General features: G+C 43.1%; 1 protein-coding gene across 4 annotated transcripts in view; it reads left to right on the top strand.

Annotated features, from left to right (window-relative positions):
- Positions 1–642: 642 nt before the first annotated feature.
- Positions 643–20,628, top strand: part of twf2 (twinfilin actin binding protein 2) — a 144,847-nt gene continuing 124,861 nt past the window's right edge. For all 4 annotated transcript variants that reach the window (XM_087994097.1, XM_087994095.1, XM_087994096.1 and 1 more), the window contains exon 1: positions 643–769. In XM_087994097.1, the coding sequence (XP_087850223.1) occupies positions 745–769 (25 nt within the window). In that variant the 5' untranslated portion in view covers positions 643–744. The remainder of the gene's footprint in view (positions 770–20,628) is intronic.

Genomic DNA, 20,628 nt, shown 5'->3' with positions numbered 1-20,628 from the left:
ATGAATAGGAAAGGTTTGGAGGGATATGGGCTGGGTGCCAGCAGGTGGGACTAGATTGGGTTGGGATATCTGGTCGGCATGGACGGGTTGGACTGAAAGGTCTGTTTCCATGCTGTACATCTCTATGACTCTATGTGCTAGATCTTCTGAGTTTTTCCAGCAATTTCTGTATTTTGTACCAGCATGATTATTGGGCAGGGGGTTGATCTCCCTGTGGGGGTTGTGGTTGATCTTTCTGCGTGTTGGAGTTGATCTCTTGTTGGTGTTGGAGATGATTTCTCTGTTGGCGTTAGGGTTGATCTTGGTGTATGGATCAGTGGTGCTGGAAGAGCACAGCAATTCAGGCAGCATCCGAGGTGTAGTGGTGGGGCTTGGGATGAATCTGTAAGTGCTGGGGTGAGAGCTGTGTTCATAATATGACCGGTAGATGTCGCTCTGTTTGCATGTGATGCGTGAAGCGAGGCTGCACTGTCGGTATCTGAGCGCGCGAGGGCACTGCAGCCGGCCAGTTCGGCGTGAAGCGTGACCCCGCCCAGCGAGGCTGACCCCGCCTTTGATGTGGCCATGCCCTCCATTGTGAAGACGACCGCGGTTGGCCCCGCCTCCCCATTTTCACTCCGCCCCAAGAGTGAAGCCCCGCCCCCTCCCCGCGGCCGGCCGGCTTCCTGTGGGCGGCCTGTTACTCTCGGCGTCTGTCTCTCTCTGTCTCTGAAAAAAACCATCGTCCAAAGCAGCGCGTTAACAATGTCGCATCAGACAGGGATACCCGGTAAGAGCAACCATTTGACCATTAATTTCGGCGATGGTCTATTTCTTACAACGGTTGGCGGAATGCTCAGACTCGCTGTTTGATTTGAATCGTGACCGTTTGGTTTCTCTGTCGTTTCTGTTGCTGGGGAAACGCGGCGCCTGATTCCCTGCAGCCGGAGCCGGAAGTCCCGCCTTGACCCGTGCTGATTGGTGTACAGTGACTTCCCAGCAGTGGGACGTCTGCTGATTGGCCATTCCATCTGTCCATAATAATCAGTGCGGCTTTAGTATGGGTGGAGGGGTTGGTGCAAGGGCTTTAAACCTTTAAGTCTTATTTTATTATCTTCAGCCTTTGGAAAAGGCTTAAAATGCAAAAATAAAACAAAATACGCAGCCTGGTTTGTATGATGCTCTCCTAAAGTCGGATCACCCTTTTGTCTATTTGCAATTTGCACCGTGTCTCCATTTTGATGGAAAATTAAATCCCTTGAGATCATAGTTTATTATGAAAATGTCAACACAAAACGACGCCAAAAGCAGCATCGTTGGCCTTTATTTAAGAATTCGTCTGCAGCAGTTATGTCACAAGTGTATTCCTTTTAATAAATAAACAATGAAAGTACTGAAAATGGCCATCAGATATCTGCAAAACATGAAACGATGGGACCACTTTTTCCCCCTTTTTGGAATGCCAGAGTTGAGGTTAAGGGGTGGGTTCATAACATCAGGGTTTGGAACAACACAAAAGAAACGTCAGATTTATGTGTGTGTTTTCTATTATCCATCAGAGAGTGTTTGAGGCAAATAACATAGATGCATTTAAGGGAAGTTAGATAATTGTGAGGAAGGAAGATTAATGTTGATAAGCTAAATAGGAGTTGGAGGAAGCTTTAGTAAAATGTAACACTTCCATGTATCAATTGGATTGAATGTCTTGTTTTTTTCCGTGCATCCTGTGTAACGGCAACAGAGTTTAAGGGGCAAGTGATGCCCTGTCAATACACAATATTCCCAAGATGAGTTAAGATTGTTTTTATGAAGTTGCAAATGGTTTCTTCAAATCAAATGGACCCTGATGTAAATGCATTTAAGGGAAGTTAAATAATTGTGATGAAGGAAGATATAGATGATAATGCTGATAGGTCAAAGAGGAGTGAGAGGAAGCTTTGTAGAATGTAATACTGTTAGATATCTATTGGTTTGAATGTGCTGTTTTATGTCTTCTGTGTAATGGCCTGTTAATACACAGTATTCCCTAGGTGTGTTAAGCTTGTTTTTTTATGAAGTTACAAATGGTTTCTTAAAGTTAAATAGACTTTGTTGTAATTTGTGCTTTTTAGTATAAACGTTTTTGCGTTTTATAAACTTTCTATAACCTATGGTGGTGACAAGCTCTTTTGTTTACTCCAGATTTACACATGGACCATGTGTACATGCTCCAGATGTCTGAATGTAAATTAAATTTCAATGTGTTGAGTAATTTCTAGTAACATTGATGAATTTGTTCATGTAGAAATTATTTTAAAATCTATAGTAGACTATATTTTGATGCTGGACATCAGAGTTGAGAGTATGTTGCTGGAAAAGCACAGCGGAGCAGGACAGTCGATGTCTCGGGCTGGAGCCCTTCATCAGGAATATGGCTGGGTGGAGAGATAAATAGCGAGGGGGTGGGGCTGGGGAGAAGGTAGTTGAGAGTGCAATAGGTGGATGGAGGTGGGGGTAAAGGTGATAGGTCAGAGAGGAGGATGGAGCGGATAGGTGGGAAGGAAGATTGACAGGTGGGACAGGTCATGAGGGCGGTGCTGAGTTGGAAGATTGGAACTGAGGTAAGGTGGGGGTAGGGGAAATGAGGAAACTGGTGAATTCCACATTGATGCTTTAGAGAACATCTCTGGGACGCCCACACCAAATCAACTCCCCCTCCCACTCTGCCAAGGGAATGCAGGTCCTGGGCCACCTCCATCGCCACTCCCTCACTACCCAGTGCCTGGAGGAAGAACTTCATCTTCCGCCTCAGGATCCTTCAACCCCAGGGCATCCATGTAGAATTCACCAGTTTCCTCATTTCTCCTCCCCCCACCTTACCCAAGTTCCAATCTTCCAGCTCAGCACCGCCCTCATGATCTGTCCCACTTGTCAATCTTCCTTCCCACCTATCCGTTCCATCCTCCTCTCCGACCTATCACCTTTACCCCCACCTCCATCTACCTATTGCACTCTCAGCTATCTTCTCCCCAGCCCCCTCCCCCCCCCCCCGCCCCCTACTATTTATCTCTCCACCCCGAGGCTCCTAGCTTCATTCCTGATGAAGGGCTTTTGCCCGAAGCATCGATTTTCTTGCCCCTCAGGTGCTGCCTGGCCTGCTTTGCTCTTGCAGCAACACACTCTCAACTATATTCTGATATTGCACTGCCAAAAGGTGGAAGTACAATGCATTTTGAGCTGCTGCAGTTTGGATTCTTCATGCCTTTGACAACACTTTTAGTGATTTGTTTGGTAGTTCTGCTATATACTGTGAGTTCCACCAGTACCTTTTTCCAATGCAGTAATGAGGTATCAAATAGCAAGTTGGAGATTCTGAACTAGGAGGAAAGTAAGATGGAAATTGTCTTTGTTGCTATTCAGAGCTGCCGAGCAAAGTTGCCAGTCTATTACTATGTTAAGGTAATTGTATCAGAGATCATATCGCCTATCATAGTCATTTATGGTACAGAAGTAAGTCATCGAGTCCATACGGGACTCCATGAAGAAATCCAGTTGGTCCTGTTCATCAACCATATGAACTTCCAAGTTTATTTCCTTTAAATGTGTTGCTGGAGAAGCGCAGCAGGTCAGGCAGCATCTAGGGAACAGGAGAATCGACGTTTCGGGCATTAGCTCTTCTTCAGGAAACCTTCCTGAAGAAGGGCTAATGCCCGAAACGTCGATTCTCCTGTTCCCTAGATGCTGCCTGACCTGCTGCGCTTCTCCAGCAACACATTTCCATCTCTGATCTCCAGCATCTGCAGACCTCATTTTCTCTATTTCCTTTAAATGCCCACCCTCATAGGCAGCAAGTCCCTGCTTACCCTTTGAATGCAGATTGCTGCACAAGAGTTTCAAAGAAAGAAAAAACACAGTAAAAACCTTCCAGGGGTGACAGGTAGGGAAAGAAATGTGTGCATAGAAATTACCTCCTGCCTATTGTTTGGCACAGCCACATCACTGATTCACCAGACTGATTCATTGTTATCAAGAAGGAGTTAAATATGATTCTTAGGGCTAAAGGGATCATAGGATATGGGTTGGCAGCAGGAACAGGGTACTGATTTGTTTGGGGTAAAAACAATGACTGCAGATGCTGGAAACCAGATTCTGGATCAGTGGTGCTGGAAGAGCACAGCAGTTCAGGCAGCATCCAATGAGCAGCGAAATCGACGTTTTGGGCAAAAGCCCTTCATCAGGAATAAAGGGAGTGAGCCTGAAGCGTGGAGAGATGAGCTAGAGGAGGGTGGGGGTGGGGAGAGAGAAGCATAGAGTACAGTGGGTGAGTGGGGGAAGAGATGAAGGTGATAGGTCAGGGAGGAGAGGGTGGAGTGGATAGGTGGAATTGTTTGATCAGCCATGATCATATTGAACGGTGGAGCAGGCTCAAAGGGCTGAATGACTTCACCTGCTCCTATTTTCTGTGTTTCTATTACAAATTAGGACAGAAGCAGATAGACTGAGATAGGCAAATACTGATGTCGGAGCAGGCCTCATTTTGCAGTTTTTAATTTTTAAATGCTCAGTTATATCCAGTATTTGCAGGTCACACTGCATTTGCTTCTCACCAAGTGCAGCTGTACTAAAGTATAATTTGACATCTTCTTGTTGAGGTGTCCACCAAAAGCTTAAGGCTTCTTCAGTAATAAATGACCACCCCTCCTAACTGACAATGGAAGACATGATCTCATCATATCCATTCCACTGGGTTTGTGTTACATTACTAAGATGTAGTTGTTTTGTCAGTAATGGTGTGAATATAGTCGTGTGGTCTGCTGTCATATTGTGCAAGGATTGAAAGTGACCCCTTCTCGTATATGTCCCAAGCTCACATTACCCAATGGTTTGAACTCTGATTCCACCATGAAGGTTGTAATTGATTTTTAAAGCAGTAGGGCCTCAGGTGGGTGCCATTTGACAGTATTCACCATATAGACTTCAAATAAATATTCATGACTGAGCATTGTGTTACCTGTCCACAACACAATTGGGCCGTCAACTAAAATATTAATTAATTGAGAGAACTCCTTTTGCTTCTAGCAGTGTCAGTCACTAGCAGAGTGATGAGCAACAATCATATTTTCTTAACTGTTTCCTGTTGAGAGGAACTTTCAGCAAAGGATTGTGCTACATGCTGTACTTAATAATGAATAAGGTGTGCATCATGCATGAATAATACAAGGGTGCCATTCATTTTAGTGATGCTGTCAACTTGCCCTGAAGTGCATTAGTTATGATTAGATTGTATGTATATTTTTGTGAGGTTGGGGGTAGGGGATTAATAGTATATGATCTTTTTGACTTTTCCAACAGAAAATTGACAGAACTGCTTTTATTACTGACATTTAACTCTAGCTATAGGGTAAATTGTTCTGGAGGGTTCAGTTTTGTTTCTAAGTAAATTATACTGTGAATTGGATTGTGCAGTAATGCTGAAAAATAAATATTGGACCATCAAAACAATTGAAAATAATACAGATGATGCAAAGTCAGATTAAAATGCTGCACCATCTCATTTAATTCAGCAAAGTAAAGCTGGCTTTCACTTGAAGGTTGTTGTGATTAGAAACAAATAAAAGAAAAAATATACCTGAGGTAGAATTTATGACTGAATTGCTTTTGAAATTGCCCACTTTTGTTGAATTTAAAATGTAAAAATGGGTGTTGGTTTTGCTTAAAGTAAAATCAGAAAATATTTAAATAATCAGCAGCTTCTGGAAGAATGGAATTAATGATTCAAAGGAAAGTGGCATGGGTGAAGGCGTTTTGGCCCTTCAAGCCTGCACTACCATTCAATAGATCATGGCTGATATTGTTATGGTCTCAGCCCTATTTTCCTGTCTGCCCTCTCTACCCGCCATAACCCTCGACTTCCAGTGCCATCAAAATTGATCCATTTCAGACTTGATAAACTCTATTACCTTCTGGAGAAGAAAATTCCACATTCAAACAACCCTCAGAGAGCATAAGAGAGCAAAGTCTCATCTTTGACTTAAAAGAAAATCTGTTTATTCTTAAATTTCACTTCCTAGCTATGGTCTCCTCATAGAAGAAAACATTCTCCTGGTATCCATCCTCTGCAGTCACCTCAAGATCTTACATATTTTAATATATCTCATTCTTCTAAACTGCAATGGGTATAGATTTAACCTTTCTTAATGTGATAATCCTTTTCATCCCAAGAATGTGCCAAATAAACAACTGAACAAGTTGAAAACCAATTAATTTTTTTTTCAAATAGGGAGATCAAATCTGTACATAGCACCCCAGATATGGTCTCACCAATACCCTGTATAACTGCAGTAAAACTTCCCTTCCTTTATATTCCATTCCCCTTGTAATAAGCAACAACTTTCCATTCACCTTACTAATCACTTGCTGTACCTGCATACTAAGTTTATGTGATTCATGCAAGAAGACACCCAGATCCCAGTATAACACCACATTTAAATAGTATACAGCTTAACATTCTTCCTGGCAAAATGGACAAGTTTATGTTATCCATACGCTCAGTCTGTCAAATTTTTGTTCCTCATTTAATCTGAGTTTTCCTTGCATACTCCTATCTCCTCTTATTTTACAATCAAAGCTAAGTAGGTTTGATGTAAAAATGGGTAGGAGGCAACAAAGAATAATTGGAATGGTCTGTGATTAGATGGGGTGGCAGATGAAATTAAGCAACAGAAGATTTTGTGGTAGAGGGCAAATAAACCAAAGATATGTCAAGATGTGGTGTGAATGACCATAAGACAACAATCAGATGCAAAGCAAAAGATTAAATAGAAAATGAGAAAAGGTGAACCAGTGAAAAAAAACTCATGAAACAAAATGGAGGCAGAAATTATGATCTAAAATTAATGAACTCATTGTGGAGTCCAGATGACTATAGACTCCCCAAGTCAAAAGATCGTCAAATTTGTAAGTTGTATTAGGTTTGCCTAAGCTATATTAGTTCCAGTAAGGAGGAAGCACAAGGATGGCAAGGTAAGGGACCCTTGGATAATGAGGGAGATTGTGAATTTAGTCAAAAAGAAAAAGGAAGCAAATATAAGGTTTAGGATGCTAAAATCAAGCAAATGATGAATTTAAAGAAAGCAGGAAAATAGGGAATTAGGAGAGCAAAAAGGTGACATGAAATGACTTTGGCAAGTGGGTTTAAAGAGAATCCCAAGGCATTCTGTACATACATTTAAAAACAAGAGGATAACTAGGGAAAAGATACGACCAATCAAGGATAAAGAAGGGAACTTGTGCTTGGAGACAGAGAGTGTGTGTGAGATCCTCAATGGGTACTCTGCGCCAGTATTCATCCAGGAGAAGGATGTGGAGGACAGTGAGAGTTTTATGGAGCTGCAGCATTTTTCAATCAAGAAAGTAGTAGTGTTAAGTCTCTTGAAGAGTATTAAGATGGATAAGTCCCTAGAGCCCAATGGTATCTACTCCAAGTTATTGAGAGAGGCAAGAGAGGAGATTGCTGTGGCTTTGACCAAGAGCTTTGTACTCTCATTAGCCACTGGACGGTCTCAGAGGACAGGCAAGTAGCTGATGATGTTTGTCTGATCAAAAAGAGAAATAGGGATAATCCAGGAAACTATAGACTGGTAAATCTTGCATCGATGTTTGGGAAGTTATTGGAGAGAATTCTTAGGGGTACGACTTACACACCTTTGGAAAAACATGGCCTAGTTAGGGACATTGAATTTTTTGAGAAGGTGACAAAGTCATGAATGAGGTTAGAGCAGTTCATATTGTCTACATGGATTTTAGTAAGGCTTTTGTCAAGGTCTCTCATGGTAGGCTCATCCAGAAGATGTAGATGCATGGAATCCATGGTGACTTGGCTATGTGGATTCAGAATTGGCTTGCCAATAGAAGGCAGAAGGTAGTGTTGGAAGGGTATTTTTCAGGCTGGAGGTTCGTGACTAGTGGTGTTTAGCTGAATCTATACTGGGATCTCTATTGTTTCTGATATTGATAAATAACTTGGGTGAAAATGTAAATGGGTGGGTTAGTAAGTTTGCAAACGATACCAAAATTGGTAGAGTTGTGGATAGTGTAGAACATTGTCAAAGGATACAGCAAAATATAGATCAGTTGCAGATATGGGTGGAGAAGTAGCAGATGGAGTTTTTAATCCAGATAGGTGTGAGGTGCTGCACTTTGGGAGATCAAATGTTAAGAAAAGGTATACCGTTAATGGCAGGATCTGAACAGCATTGATGTACAGACGGATCTTGGGATTCAAGTCCTTAGCTCCTTGAAAATGGCTGTGGGCAAGCAGATAGGGTGGCAAAGTAGGCATATGGCATGCTTGTCTTTATTGGTCAGGGAATTGAATACAAGAGTCAGGATGTCATGTTGGAGCTTTATAAGACTTTGGTTAGGTAACACTTAGAGTATTGCGTTCAATTCTGGTCACTACATTAAAGGAAAAATGTGAAGACTTTGGAGAGGGCGCAGAAGCGGGTTTACCAGAATGATACCTGGATTAGAAGGAAAGACTAGAAAAACTGAGGTTGTTTTCTCTGGTGCAGTGGAGGCTGAGGGGAGACCTGTTAGAAGTCTATAAAACTATGAGATGCATTGATAGGGTTGACGGTTAGAATCCTTTTCCCAGAGTTGGAATGTCTGAAACTAGAGGCCACACTTTCAAGGTAAGATGGGGAAAGTTAAAAGATGTGAGGGGCAGGTTTTTTTACAGAGTGGTAGCTGCCAGGGGTGGTAATGGAGGCAGATACTATAGGTGTGTTTTAGAGACTTTTAGATAGGCACATGAATACGCAAGGAATGGAGTGATGTGGACCAAGGGCAGACAGAAAGGATTAGTTTAATTTGGTGTCATGTTTGGCACAACATCTGAGCCGAAGGGCCCGTTCCTGTGCTGTACAGTTCTTTTGTTGTTGCCTTATTCAGTTTAGTTGCTCGCAATGCCACTGACCAAATTGAAGACCCTCAATTAAAAGCAACATAAGATGTTGAGGAATCACCGATCAATGAACAGGCATTTTAAAAAATCTTTCGGTTGACCCAACATAGCAGAAAAGACAACACACATTTTCCAAGCTGACTGTGTCAAAGCAGGAGCAGAACCCATCCATTGCAAGACTAACTGGATAATTTCTAGAGCTAACAAGCTATTTTATGTCTAATGTTCCCTGTCACTGCACGGACCTCTGAGGGCTGTGGTCAGCACAAACTTCCAGAACAGGGCGGCAGTGTATCGGCACACTTGGTATGTACAGACTCTCCATGTAGCTCAGGGAGAACATTGAAGCAAACACCCTTCTGTTTGCAAGCAAAAGTGCATCTGGTTGAGTCCTTTAGTCCTTTGAAGCACTAAAGCACTACCCTGAAACAAAACGCCAGAGAATGGATCTTTCAACCAAACTATTAGACATTTATCCAGTAAGGTTTTATAACCTTTGCACCCAGTTTAAAAACAGGTGACTCTTTTGGCACTTCTATTAGAGACCCAAAGAGGTGTAGAGCCAAGAGTGCGGCGTTGGAAAAGCACAGCCAGCCAGGCAGCATCCGAGGAGCAGGAAAATCGATATTTCGGGCAAAAGCCCTTCATCAGGGATGGTGAAAGGCTCCCTGATGAAGGGTTTTTGCCCGAGCTGTCGATTTTCCTGCTCCTCAGATGCATCCTGACCACCTGTGCTTTTCCAGCACCACACTCTCGGCTCTAATCTCTAGCATCTGCAATACTTACTTCCACCTAAAGAAGTTTGTTTTGTCAGAAGTTTTAGTATTTTGTTTTAATAAGTACCATTTGAGTGTACGGAGAGGGTGTTGTTTTTCTTTGTAATTTAACTATGTCTTTAAGGCTCTCATAATCAAAAGGCGCATTGAACGTAAATGTGCCACGGAGATAATTTCATTCTTGGAATGTGATCCAGGAAGGAGAATCATCACTCCCCAGTGTGCAGTCTGCTTAATAATTAACTTGTAGAAAGAACACCCAGCTCTCCTGCTTGCTTTATGTTAAAAATGTCGTAAGTAAATAATAGCATCTCACTGATCTCACAAGGCTCTATGTAAAGACTTGTGTATTATATTCTCCCCCAGCCCCCAAAATTGTTGCCCTGCTTCAAATTTTACCAGCCAGGTGCAGCTGGTGCTAAGGCACCTGGGAATAGCAAACCTGTAATGAAATTATATGTGAATAATTTTAATTAACTACTGGGATTTCTCAAAGGAACTGTAAAATTTACTTGACTGGAATTAATCATTTTCATTGTTCAGTCAAGCGTTTGGATTTCATGTGTTCATAATATTTGCCTCCTCTTATTCCTGGTAGCATTCTTAGAACCATGCAAAATTAATTTGCACACAACATTACATTTGTACTTTAGACTTACTGTTTACTCTTAGTGTGTGTATCACTGCTATCTTAAAGGAGAGCAAATGAAAACTGAGCCGCATGCACCATTTTGCAGTCATCATATTCTTTCCTTTGCTTGTGAAGCTTCCAGATGTATTTAGTTTTATCAATAAAAATACTATAACTACATAGTTGATTGCTTGTTGTTTTTGAGTTTTGCCCAATAATTTCAGTTATGGGGACACACAATTGTTTTCTATTTGGGCAAATTAACCTGTGAAGACCAAGTTTCTTCTAAACATTATAATGAAAATCAATGGTTTAAGGAGGAAGAATATTGAAAAAATTAATATGAAATATTACTTTAAATTAAAACGGAAAAGCTGACCCAGGTTTAGACTGGTAAAAGATCATTTAGGGACAAATGTGATGAAATTCTTCACGTAGAGAGTTAAAGACATGTGAAACAGATTTCCAATTATAGCAGCAGAGATAAAGGGTTGAATCATATGTATTTTTTGGCTACATGTGAGTTGGATAGAGTTTTTTGGAAGGATTCTAACTGCGATGTCCAGTGTGACTTTTCACCACATCTTACCAAACTCTTCTCATGAACTATCTCTGACCAACTTGGGTAAGTAATCTAATCTAATCTAAACTTCAATGAACAGCCTTTAGATAGACTGACCAGATCCCTGATTGCTGTATTTGTAGTTCCCTAACTTACTATATGCGATTCTTCTGAATACTGGTATTGGCCCTACATTCCTGACTGGGAAACCCAGCTGTTAAGTCCCAGGATTGTGCTTGTGACTGACAGTATTGGGACCCCCACGACAGGGCCAACACCTGATTTACCACTCTGTCCACTTGGAACTTTGTCTAGATGGAGGACTAGCTGGTACCCAGTTGCTGACATGGTTGTCCGGTGAAATAAATGTGCTCTGGCTGCAGCACCAATGCATGATATGGAAAGGGAAGGATACATGTAAGCATTGCAGGTGGGCAGTAAGTGACCAAGCACTAAGAAAGCAACCGAACGGCCCTGATATGCGGCTTTGTTTAGTCTGTGATCTGGTGACAGTCAATGGATGCAAAATGTCCTTGTAGCAGCCTTTAAATGATAGTTGTTAGTGTGTCCTGAGCGACCTAAGCGACCTACATTTGGATCAGAGAGGTACCTGCTAGTGACTAGTACTTAGAATTCTAGAATCCCTGCAGAGTGGAAAGAGCCCTTAAGCCCATTGAATCTGCACAATCCTCTGAAGAGCATCCCAGCTCCCTTCTCTGTAACTGTAACCATGAATTTACCATGACCAATACATCTAACCTGCACATCTTTGGACCATGGGAGGAAACCAAAGCACCTGCCAAAACCCACGCAGACACAGAGAGAACATGTAACTCCACTCAGTCACCCAAGGCTGGAATCAAGCCCAGGTCCCTAGTGCTGTGAGGCAGTAGTGCTAACCACTGAGCCACTGTGCTACCCCATTTATGTTTGGCATTGATGAGGATAACCTCAGAAGAGGTAATGTGAAGATGCACTAAACGTAGAAAGGCAGCAAGCTGAGCATAGGCCTGTGCATTGCCAATCGACACATGAAGATCTATTAAAAAGAAACACAGTTGTGTAATCTGTTTAAATGGCCAATAAATCCATGTATTATTATTTCCTTTATTGCTAAAATCCTTCATTCCATGCTAAAAGGTCGGAATATCTGACAATATTATTGACTCTAAGGATATTAATTAAATCTATTTACATGGAATGATTGTACACTGGTAGTGTTCCTATTCTGGACTAAAGTTCCAGATTCAAGTCTGAAATGAAGTCATACCAGACTCAGCACATAACTCTGTTTCTCTCTCCATAGATAAGGGAGGCACAGTTGTAGTATGCCGAACTGACTTCTATATCACTGAGGCTAGAAAGCAACTCTCTGACATCTTCTTGTACCGTCCCCTTAATTATGACCTTACCGCTGATCACTAAGCCATCATCTTCCAGACCATCAACAACTTCATGGCTTCGAAAGTTCTCTCAACCACAGCCTCCAACTTGATGTTCCCCAACCTCACACCATCTGTTACTACCTCCTACCCAAAACCCATAAACCCAGCTGACTCATTCGACCCATTGTCTCTGCCTGCTCCTGCCCCACCAAGCTCATCTCCTCTTACCTTAACTCCATTCTTTCCCCTTTGGTCCAGGAACTCCCTACCTACATTCGTGATGCAACCCATGCTTTCCACCTTTTCCAAAGCTTTCAATTCCCCAGCCCCTAACACCTCATTTTCACCATTGACGTACAGGCCCCTTTATACCTGTATCCCCACAAGGAGGGCCTAAAAGCTCTCAGCTTCTTCCTCTCCTGTAGGCCCAACCAGTCCATCTCCACTGACACTCTCATTTGCTTGACAGAACTGGTCCTCACCCTCAACCAGTTTTCCTTTGATTCTCCCCACTTTCTACAAACCAAAGAAATGGCCATGAGCACCCGCATGGGCCCGAGCTATGCCTTCCTCTTTGTTCCTCTTCCACAACTATACCGGCACATCCCTCACCTCTTCCTCAATTATATTGATGACTGCATCAGTGCTGCCTTGTGTTTCAATGAGAAACTCCATTGTTGATCAAGTTTGCCAACGCCTTCCATACCACCTCAAATGCACCTGGATCACTTCTAACACCTCCCTCCCATTCCTGGACCTCTCTGTCTCCACCACCTCTGGAAGCCAACTCACCACTGACATCCATTTCAAATCCACTAACTCCTACAACTACCTCGAGTACACCTGTTCTCACCCACCCTCCTCCTAAAATGCTATCTGATAATTCACAATTTCTTCGCCGCACCTGGTCCCAGGATGAGGCGTTCTATTCCAAGACATCCCATATATCCTCCTACTTTAAAAACTGTAAATCCCCCCCCCCAACTCAGTAATTGACGATGTCCTTAACCGCATCTCCTCCATCTCCCACACTTCTGCCCTCAAACCCCCTCCCCAAAAAACAATAAGGATAGAGTCCCCTCAGTCCTCATGAACCCCCCCCCCCCCGTCAACACATCATCCTCCGACATTTCCACCAACTACAATCAGGACCCACCATCAAAAAGATATTTCCTTTCCCTCATCCCAACAGCTTTCTGCAGGGATCTTTCAGTCTGTGGCTCCCTCGTCAACTCTACACTCCCCACCAATTTCTCCAGCACATCCGATACCTTTCCCTGCAACCACTGGAGGTGCCACACCTGCCCCTACACCTCCACTCTCGCCTCCGTCCAAAGCCCCAAACAATCCTTCCAGATCCAGCAAAATTCACCTGTACTTCATGCAACCTGATCTCTTGCATCTGTTGCTCCCAATGTGGTTTCCTATATGTTGGGGAGAGCATACGCAGATTCAGGGACCAGTTCGCAGATATATACTCTGCATGTATCAACCAACCCGACCCTCCAGTTGCCATCCATTTAATCCCCCCTCCCACTCTCCCAGCGACATGTCTATCCTTGGCCTTCTCCACTGTCAGAGTGAGGCCAAACATAAGCTGGGGGAACAACACCTTATACTTCCCCTGGGGAGCTTACAGCCCAATGGCCTCAATATTGACTTCACCAGCTTCAAATGCTTTAAGTAGAAAGTTTATTCTATTCTGCAACAGTATTGATAAGATTATGGCACTCTATACAGCTGACCACAATGTTTTTCCCTGAAGGTGCGATGTTACTTAATGAGTACATCACAGAACAACAAACTGAAGTGCTCAGTTCTGGAGGAAGTATTCATGCACCCGACAGGCACCTGCTCTACAACTGCCAATACTATGTACTGGTAACACATTGAGAACTTGCAATCTGCGACTTATCTGTGTATCTTTATGTTTTTATGGAACTGCAATTTTACTACAGTTCTCATGGCGGCACGGTGGCTCAATGGTTAGCACTGTTGCCTCAAAACGCCAGAGACCTGGGTTCAATTCCTGCCTCGGGCAACTGTCAGTGTGGAGTTTGCACATTCTCCCCTTGTCTCCGTGGGTTTCCTCCCACAGTCCAAAGATGTGCAGGTTAGGTGAATTGGCCAAGTTAAATTGCCCGTAGTGTTAGGTGGATTAGTCAGCAGTAAATGTAGGGGGTGTGGGTTGTTCTTCGGAGGGTCGGTGTGGACTTGTTGGGCCGAAGGGCCTGTTTCCACACTGTAGGGAGTTTAATCTAATCTAATTATGAGTGCAGCTGTAAAGGAATATACTCAAATGTTTTTTTTTAAATGTTTGTGCTGTTGGCTCAATTGCTGGGCAAAATCATTGTCCTGTTCTATTAAGGCATTTATTTTTCCACTCCTCTTGTGAAATATGATTTAACTCAATGTGTTACCAGTACATAGTAGAGCAGGTGCCTGTAGGGTGCATGAATACTCCCTCCAGAACTGAGCACTTCAGTTGTTGATAAATACACACATGTATTGAATGTATTTTTTTTCATCTTGACTGTACAGTTAAAAGTAGGGAAAGGTCTAAGTATTCAAAAGAAGGGAGAGGAAATGACCCCACCCAGTGTCCAGTTGCACAAGAGCAGCATTGCCACGTGTTCAAGACAGAATTTGGCTCTCTTTTAGTCAGGGGCTCAATGTGGGAGGGTGGAGGAAATGAATGAAGAGAAAACTATGTAGCAATCTTATAAACATGCTGGATTTATGTTATTTTGTGGTTACATAAATTGTTAGTTCTGTTCCTATAATTTGTGTACAGTAGATAGAATTCTGAATATTGTTATAGAGCATTTCATGATTTTCTTGAAATAATTTCTGAACGGTAAATCAGAAATTAGTAGTTATAATAGTGAAAAAAATTGTTTCTGTAACAGCTGAAACAAGTCCTCAGACAGATAAAACAAGAAACTTATTCTAAAGAAAAGCTAGAGATGAGACTGAGATAAGACAGCGATGTTGAAATTTTGATGTGTAAACTTTAAGACATAATTTCATTCCTAGGCAGCTATATTTTCTGTTAACTTTTTTAATCTTGAATCTTTATTTGTAACGGGACATCTCGTAAACTTGTGACAATGCATAACTTCACACTGTAATTACACTTTCCTATCAATGGCAAATGTTTAATAGAACTGCATACAGACAAGACTTCTAGTGTTAAAATGTGAAGTTAATTATGATTAAGTACCTTGCTCCAATTATTCCTTGCCCTATAACCTACATGTATCCTGTACTTGATCAATGTGCAACTCCACAGTGTTACAAGTAAAACTGTAGATCAGATGCACAAAGATCCAAATTTTCTTAAGATGTTAGAAACTTGGGGCTGCATCTAACATTTCTTTTTGGCTAAGATTTTTGGAGAGATTCTCACTGCAAGACCTTGTGAGATTTTATGTCATATCTTACAAAATTCACCTCATTAACTATCTGCTGGCTCCAATGGCTTCCTTTTCATCCAATTTTAGTCCCATCTTACCGGGCACCTTTCCCTGAACAGCTCACCACTCAGAGGACATCTGCCAGTGCGTCGATCCCCATTGCACATGTGCCAGTTTTAAAAACTTGTTGTGTATCTGTCTGGAGCTGCCTGGCGCAGTTGCTGACATTTGCTCCAGATATGACAGGCAGGGAAATTGATACCCTGCTGTGCAGAATGGGACCCAGACTGCTGCTGTACCTGGAGGTTGCAAATATAGGACATCTCTTGCCCCAAGACCAGCTGTAAAGGCCATTGCACTAGATCATGCAGCCCGGTTCAAGATTGTCATCTGGTCAGTGCAGTATCAGATGTCTGGAGGAATGCCCAGCACTACAGGAAGAAGGAAACTGGACTTTCTTCATTCCACTAACATAAGTGTCTCTGATATGGTTCCCATCTCCTACCAAGGATTATGCTGTACCACTCTCAATATTGCCTGCAACATATTACCCACTGTCTGCTCATTAACGTGAAATGCCTCCACACTTGCACCAAAAGTAACAGTCGTGCCACTTGTTTTCATATTCCATAATATGTCTCTCTCTCTTTCTGAGAATAAAATAGCCCACAAAAGGACACAAAGACGCAAAAGCGGTGGTGGGCCTCCCAACATTCGGCTCCTAATCTCTCATGCAGAGAGCATTCTGGCTGACCAATTGAGAACCATCTGAGTCCCTGGACTAATATTGGATGCTACACTTGACTTACTGCCCTAGGACCCACTGACCAAATGTTATCATCCTTGGCTTGATTGAGGTTTGCTGATAAGCATGATAAGTTTCCTGTCTATGTGTCTGCAATAGATGGCAAGGCAAGACCGAAGTAATGTGAGCCTGGTATCTCTAGCTGATGGGGCAAAGTGCAAAAAGACAATGCAAGGCAATCAGGGATGCTGTGAGCATCGCGGTGGGCTCAGTGTGAGTGCATGCAATGACAGCAACCAAAAAGACTGGAGGTGAAACCTGATTAAGTCCATGAGCTGGGTGCATAACCCTTTGTGCAAAGTGTCCTTGCTACAGCCAGTGCAGCAATGAAGTGCAGAAGCATCATGTAGGTGGACTGGAGATGTGCCATGAGGGTTCATCCGGCTCACATGTCATATGTCCCTCTCTGTGGATGTAGGGTGTATGTGGTCAGTGCCCATGTATGCTCTGAAATACCCAATGTTCAACGTGGAAGTCATTCAGAGCAAGTGGTGAGCTAAAGTTGCCAGGTATTCACTCTGACTTCCACGTTGAGAATTCTCTATGTAGCTTGTTCAGCATATTTGGTAAGATAAGAAGCCGAAAATTAATGAGATGACTTGGGCTGTTAGTAAGGCATTTAACAAGCTATAATTCCCCTTAACTGGCAACTCACCAATGCCTAGTGAGAAATTTGCTTTTCCTCTCAGCAAATGACTGAAAGGTGCAGAAAAAAGCTCCCAACATGAGATAGGGTCCACCAAACTTCTCACCTGATTCTTCCATAAGTTTTACCATAGCCCACATTGCTCAGGCTTGTACACTTTTGACTGTATTCGTGTATTCCTACACGTGACAATAAATTCTAGTTCTAATTCAAAGATTCTACCCTTGGTATTGTCTTGAGTTTGTATTAGCAGTTCTGTTTTAGTCATTTACATGTGCAGCAATTTAAGAGGATCAATTTGTGGTGACCATGGAGGTTACTACTGACTGTGTAGCTTACAGAGGTTAGTATTGAGCAGTCTGGTACCCTGCAATATTTTATTGCAGCTGCTTCAGAATATCTGTTTTTTCAGGTAACACTATTTGCTGGTTTCTTCAAACCTGATCAAGTCTTTTGTAGTTTCATTCTTCTGGGAGAAGATTATGTCATCTTTAATGAGTCATGACACACTATGGGGTGATCAGAAAACCTTCTGGGCTCTTTACAGCATAAAGTAGGATGTTGTGGTTTTAAGAATAGAGCCGACTTGACAGTGTTTAAGAAGGCATCTAGCACACTTGCTTTCATTGCTCAGGCCATTGAGTATAGGAGTTGGGATGTCATGATGACATTGTTTAAGATGTTGATGATGCCACTTTTGGAGTACTGTGTACAGTTCTAGTCACCCTGCTAGAGAAAGGATATTATTAAATTGGAGAGGCTTCAGATAAGATTTTCGACGTTTCGGGCACAGGCCCTTCTTCAGGAATGAGCAGAGAGTGTTCAGCAGGAGAAGATAAAAGGTAGGGAGGAGGGACTTGGAGGAGGGACGTTGGAAATGTGATAGGTGGAAAGAGGTCAAGGTGAGGGTGATAGGTCGGAGTAGGATGGAGGCGGAGAGGTCAAGAAGAAGACTGCAGGTCAGGAAGGCGGTGCCGGGCTGGAGGGATTCGGCTGAGACAAGGGGGGGGGAGGGGGGATGAAGAAACTGGTGAAGTCCAAGTTCATCCCCTGTGGTTGGAGGGTTCCCAGTCGGAAGATAAGACGCTCCTCCTCCGACCGTCGCGTTGTTGTGGTTTGGCGGTGGATGAGTCCAATGACCTGCATATCCTCGGTGGAGTGGGAAGGGGAGGTGAAATGCTGTGCTACAGGGTGGTTGGGTTGGTTCGTCCGGGTGGCCCAGAGGTGCTCTCTGAATCGCTCCGCAAGTAGGCGGCCTGTCTCCCCAATATAGAGGAGGCCACACCGGCTGCAGTGGATGCAGTAGATGATGTGGGTGGAGGTGCAGGTGAATCTGTGGCGGATATGGAAGTTTCCTTTGGGGCCTTGGAGAGAAGTGAGGGGGGAGGTGTGGGCGCAAGTGTTGCACCTCCTGCGGTTGCAAGGGAAGGTGCCGGGAGTGGAGGTTGGGTCACACCCCCCACCGACCCAACCTCCACTCCCGGCACCTTCCCTTGCAACCGCAGGAGGTGCAACACTTGCGCCCACACCTCCCCCCTCACTTCTCTCCAAGGCCCCAAAGGAAACTTCCATATCCGCCACAGATTCACCTGCACCTCCACCCACATCATCTACTGCATCCGCTGCAGCCGGTGTGGCCTCCTCTATATTGGGGAGACAGGCCGCCTACTTGCGGAGCGATTCAGAGAGCACCTCTGGGCCACCCGGACGAACCAACCCAACCACCCTGTAGCACAGCATTTCAACTCCCCCTCCCACTCCACCGAGGATATGCAGGTCATTGGACTCATCCACCGCCAAACCACAACAACGCGACGGTTGGAGGAGGAGCGTCTTATCTTCCGACTGGGAACCCTCCAACCACAGGGGATGAACTTGGACTTCACCAGTTTCTTCATCCCCCCTCCCCCCACCTTGTCTCAGCCGAATCCCTCCAGCCCGGCACCGCCTTCCTGACCTGCAGTCTTCTTCTTGACCTCTCCGCCTCCATCCTACTCCGACCTATCACCCTCACCTTGACCTCTTTCCACCTATCACATTTCCAACGCCCCTCCTCCAAGTCCCTCCTCCCTACCTTTTATCTTCTCCTGCTGAACACTCTCTGCTCATTCCTGAAGAAGGGCCTGTGCCCGAAACGTCGAATCTCCTGTTCCCTGGATGCTGCCTGACCTGCTGTGCTGTTCCAGCAATAAAGTTTCAACTTTGATCTCCAGCATCTGCAGACCTCACTTTCTCCTCTTCAGATAAGATTTACCAGGCTGGAGGTTTTGAATTAAAAGGAGAAGCTGGATAAGCAGGGACTTTTTTTGCTGGAGCCTAGGAGGTTGAGGAGTGACCTTATACAGGTCTATAAAATCATGAAGGACGTTACTAAGTTTGGGCAACTCGATCGATATGGATGTGTTGAACCAAAGAATCTATTACCATTCTGTATGACTCTGTGAATCTCTATTGATAATCTTATTGTCAGTGTGTACATTTGAATATAATTTCTTTTGTTCACTTGTAGACCACATATTTCTCACAACATTTTGACGCTTCCAGAAGAGAAATTGAAATGCTTCCTGTGGTAAACAATCCATGAGACCCTAAAGTTAGGGCTTTCAAAAGTGGGTATTTGAGACTACAAGTGAAGCCAGCTGAAATGATGGGATAATGAGCTCTGAGGCAGCAATGGTTACTGCAGAGCTCTGTCAAAGTTATTACAGCTATACAGCTGTTCTTGCACCCTGTTCTCATCAGGGTCACAACAACTTTCAAAATGGGTTCACCAAGAGAAAGATAATTAACATCCAAAGAAACAACAAAAGTGATTCAGTTGTATACCTTTGTTTCAGTTTCAGCTGCAGTGTCATGTAGAAGTGGAAAATGATTCTGCACTGAAAGAATCTATTTGGTCTAGTACGCTTGTTATAATTGTGCCCATTATAAAATGTATCCGATAAGCCCCATACCTTTCTAAGGTTTTTCTTTTTAATTATTTATCCAACTCCCTATTTAAAGCTAAAATCCAATTTGCTTTGACCATGTTTTAGTCCATCAGTTGCAAACTTGTTTTATTTATATAAAAACATTCTCAACTGCCCCAATTCTTTAGTTAACTCTTTTGAATCTATTTTCTCTGTTGGATATGTAACTTTGGGTAAGGTATACATAAGATCCAAAAGAAAATGTTGTGAATAAATCTCATAAGTTACCTTTAATTTGGCTACTTGTTAAGAAATCTCACAGACAGTCAAGTACTGAAACAAGGATTTAAACTTTATTGCAAGTAGCAAATAAGAACCTTCAAGTAAGCAAGTTAAATCTTACAACCCAACTTCGCTATTACCGGATTAATGGTGAAATCTAGCCAAGGTCCCAACCAAAAGTGCCTGTTACTGGAAGTGTCCAGGATTCAATCCTTGTATGGTATTGTTCTTCGAATTTCAACTAAGGCTGGAGTTCTGGTGTTTGATTTTTATACAGATTTTTTATTTTTCAA

The sequence above is a fragment of the Chiloscyllium plagiosum genome, unplaced genomic scaffold (assembly GCF_037043375.1).
Source record: "Chiloscyllium plagiosum isolate Xiang-an unplaced genomic scaffold, Cpla_swu_hap1 HiC_scaffold_14, whole genome shotgun sequence".
Lineage (NCBI taxonomy): Eukaryota > Metazoa > Chordata > Chondrichthyes > Orectolobiformes > Hemiscylliidae > Chiloscyllium > Chiloscyllium plagiosum.
The sequence above is the reverse complement of the archived record's forward strand: the minus strand, read 5'-3'. Positions and strand labels throughout refer to the sequence as shown.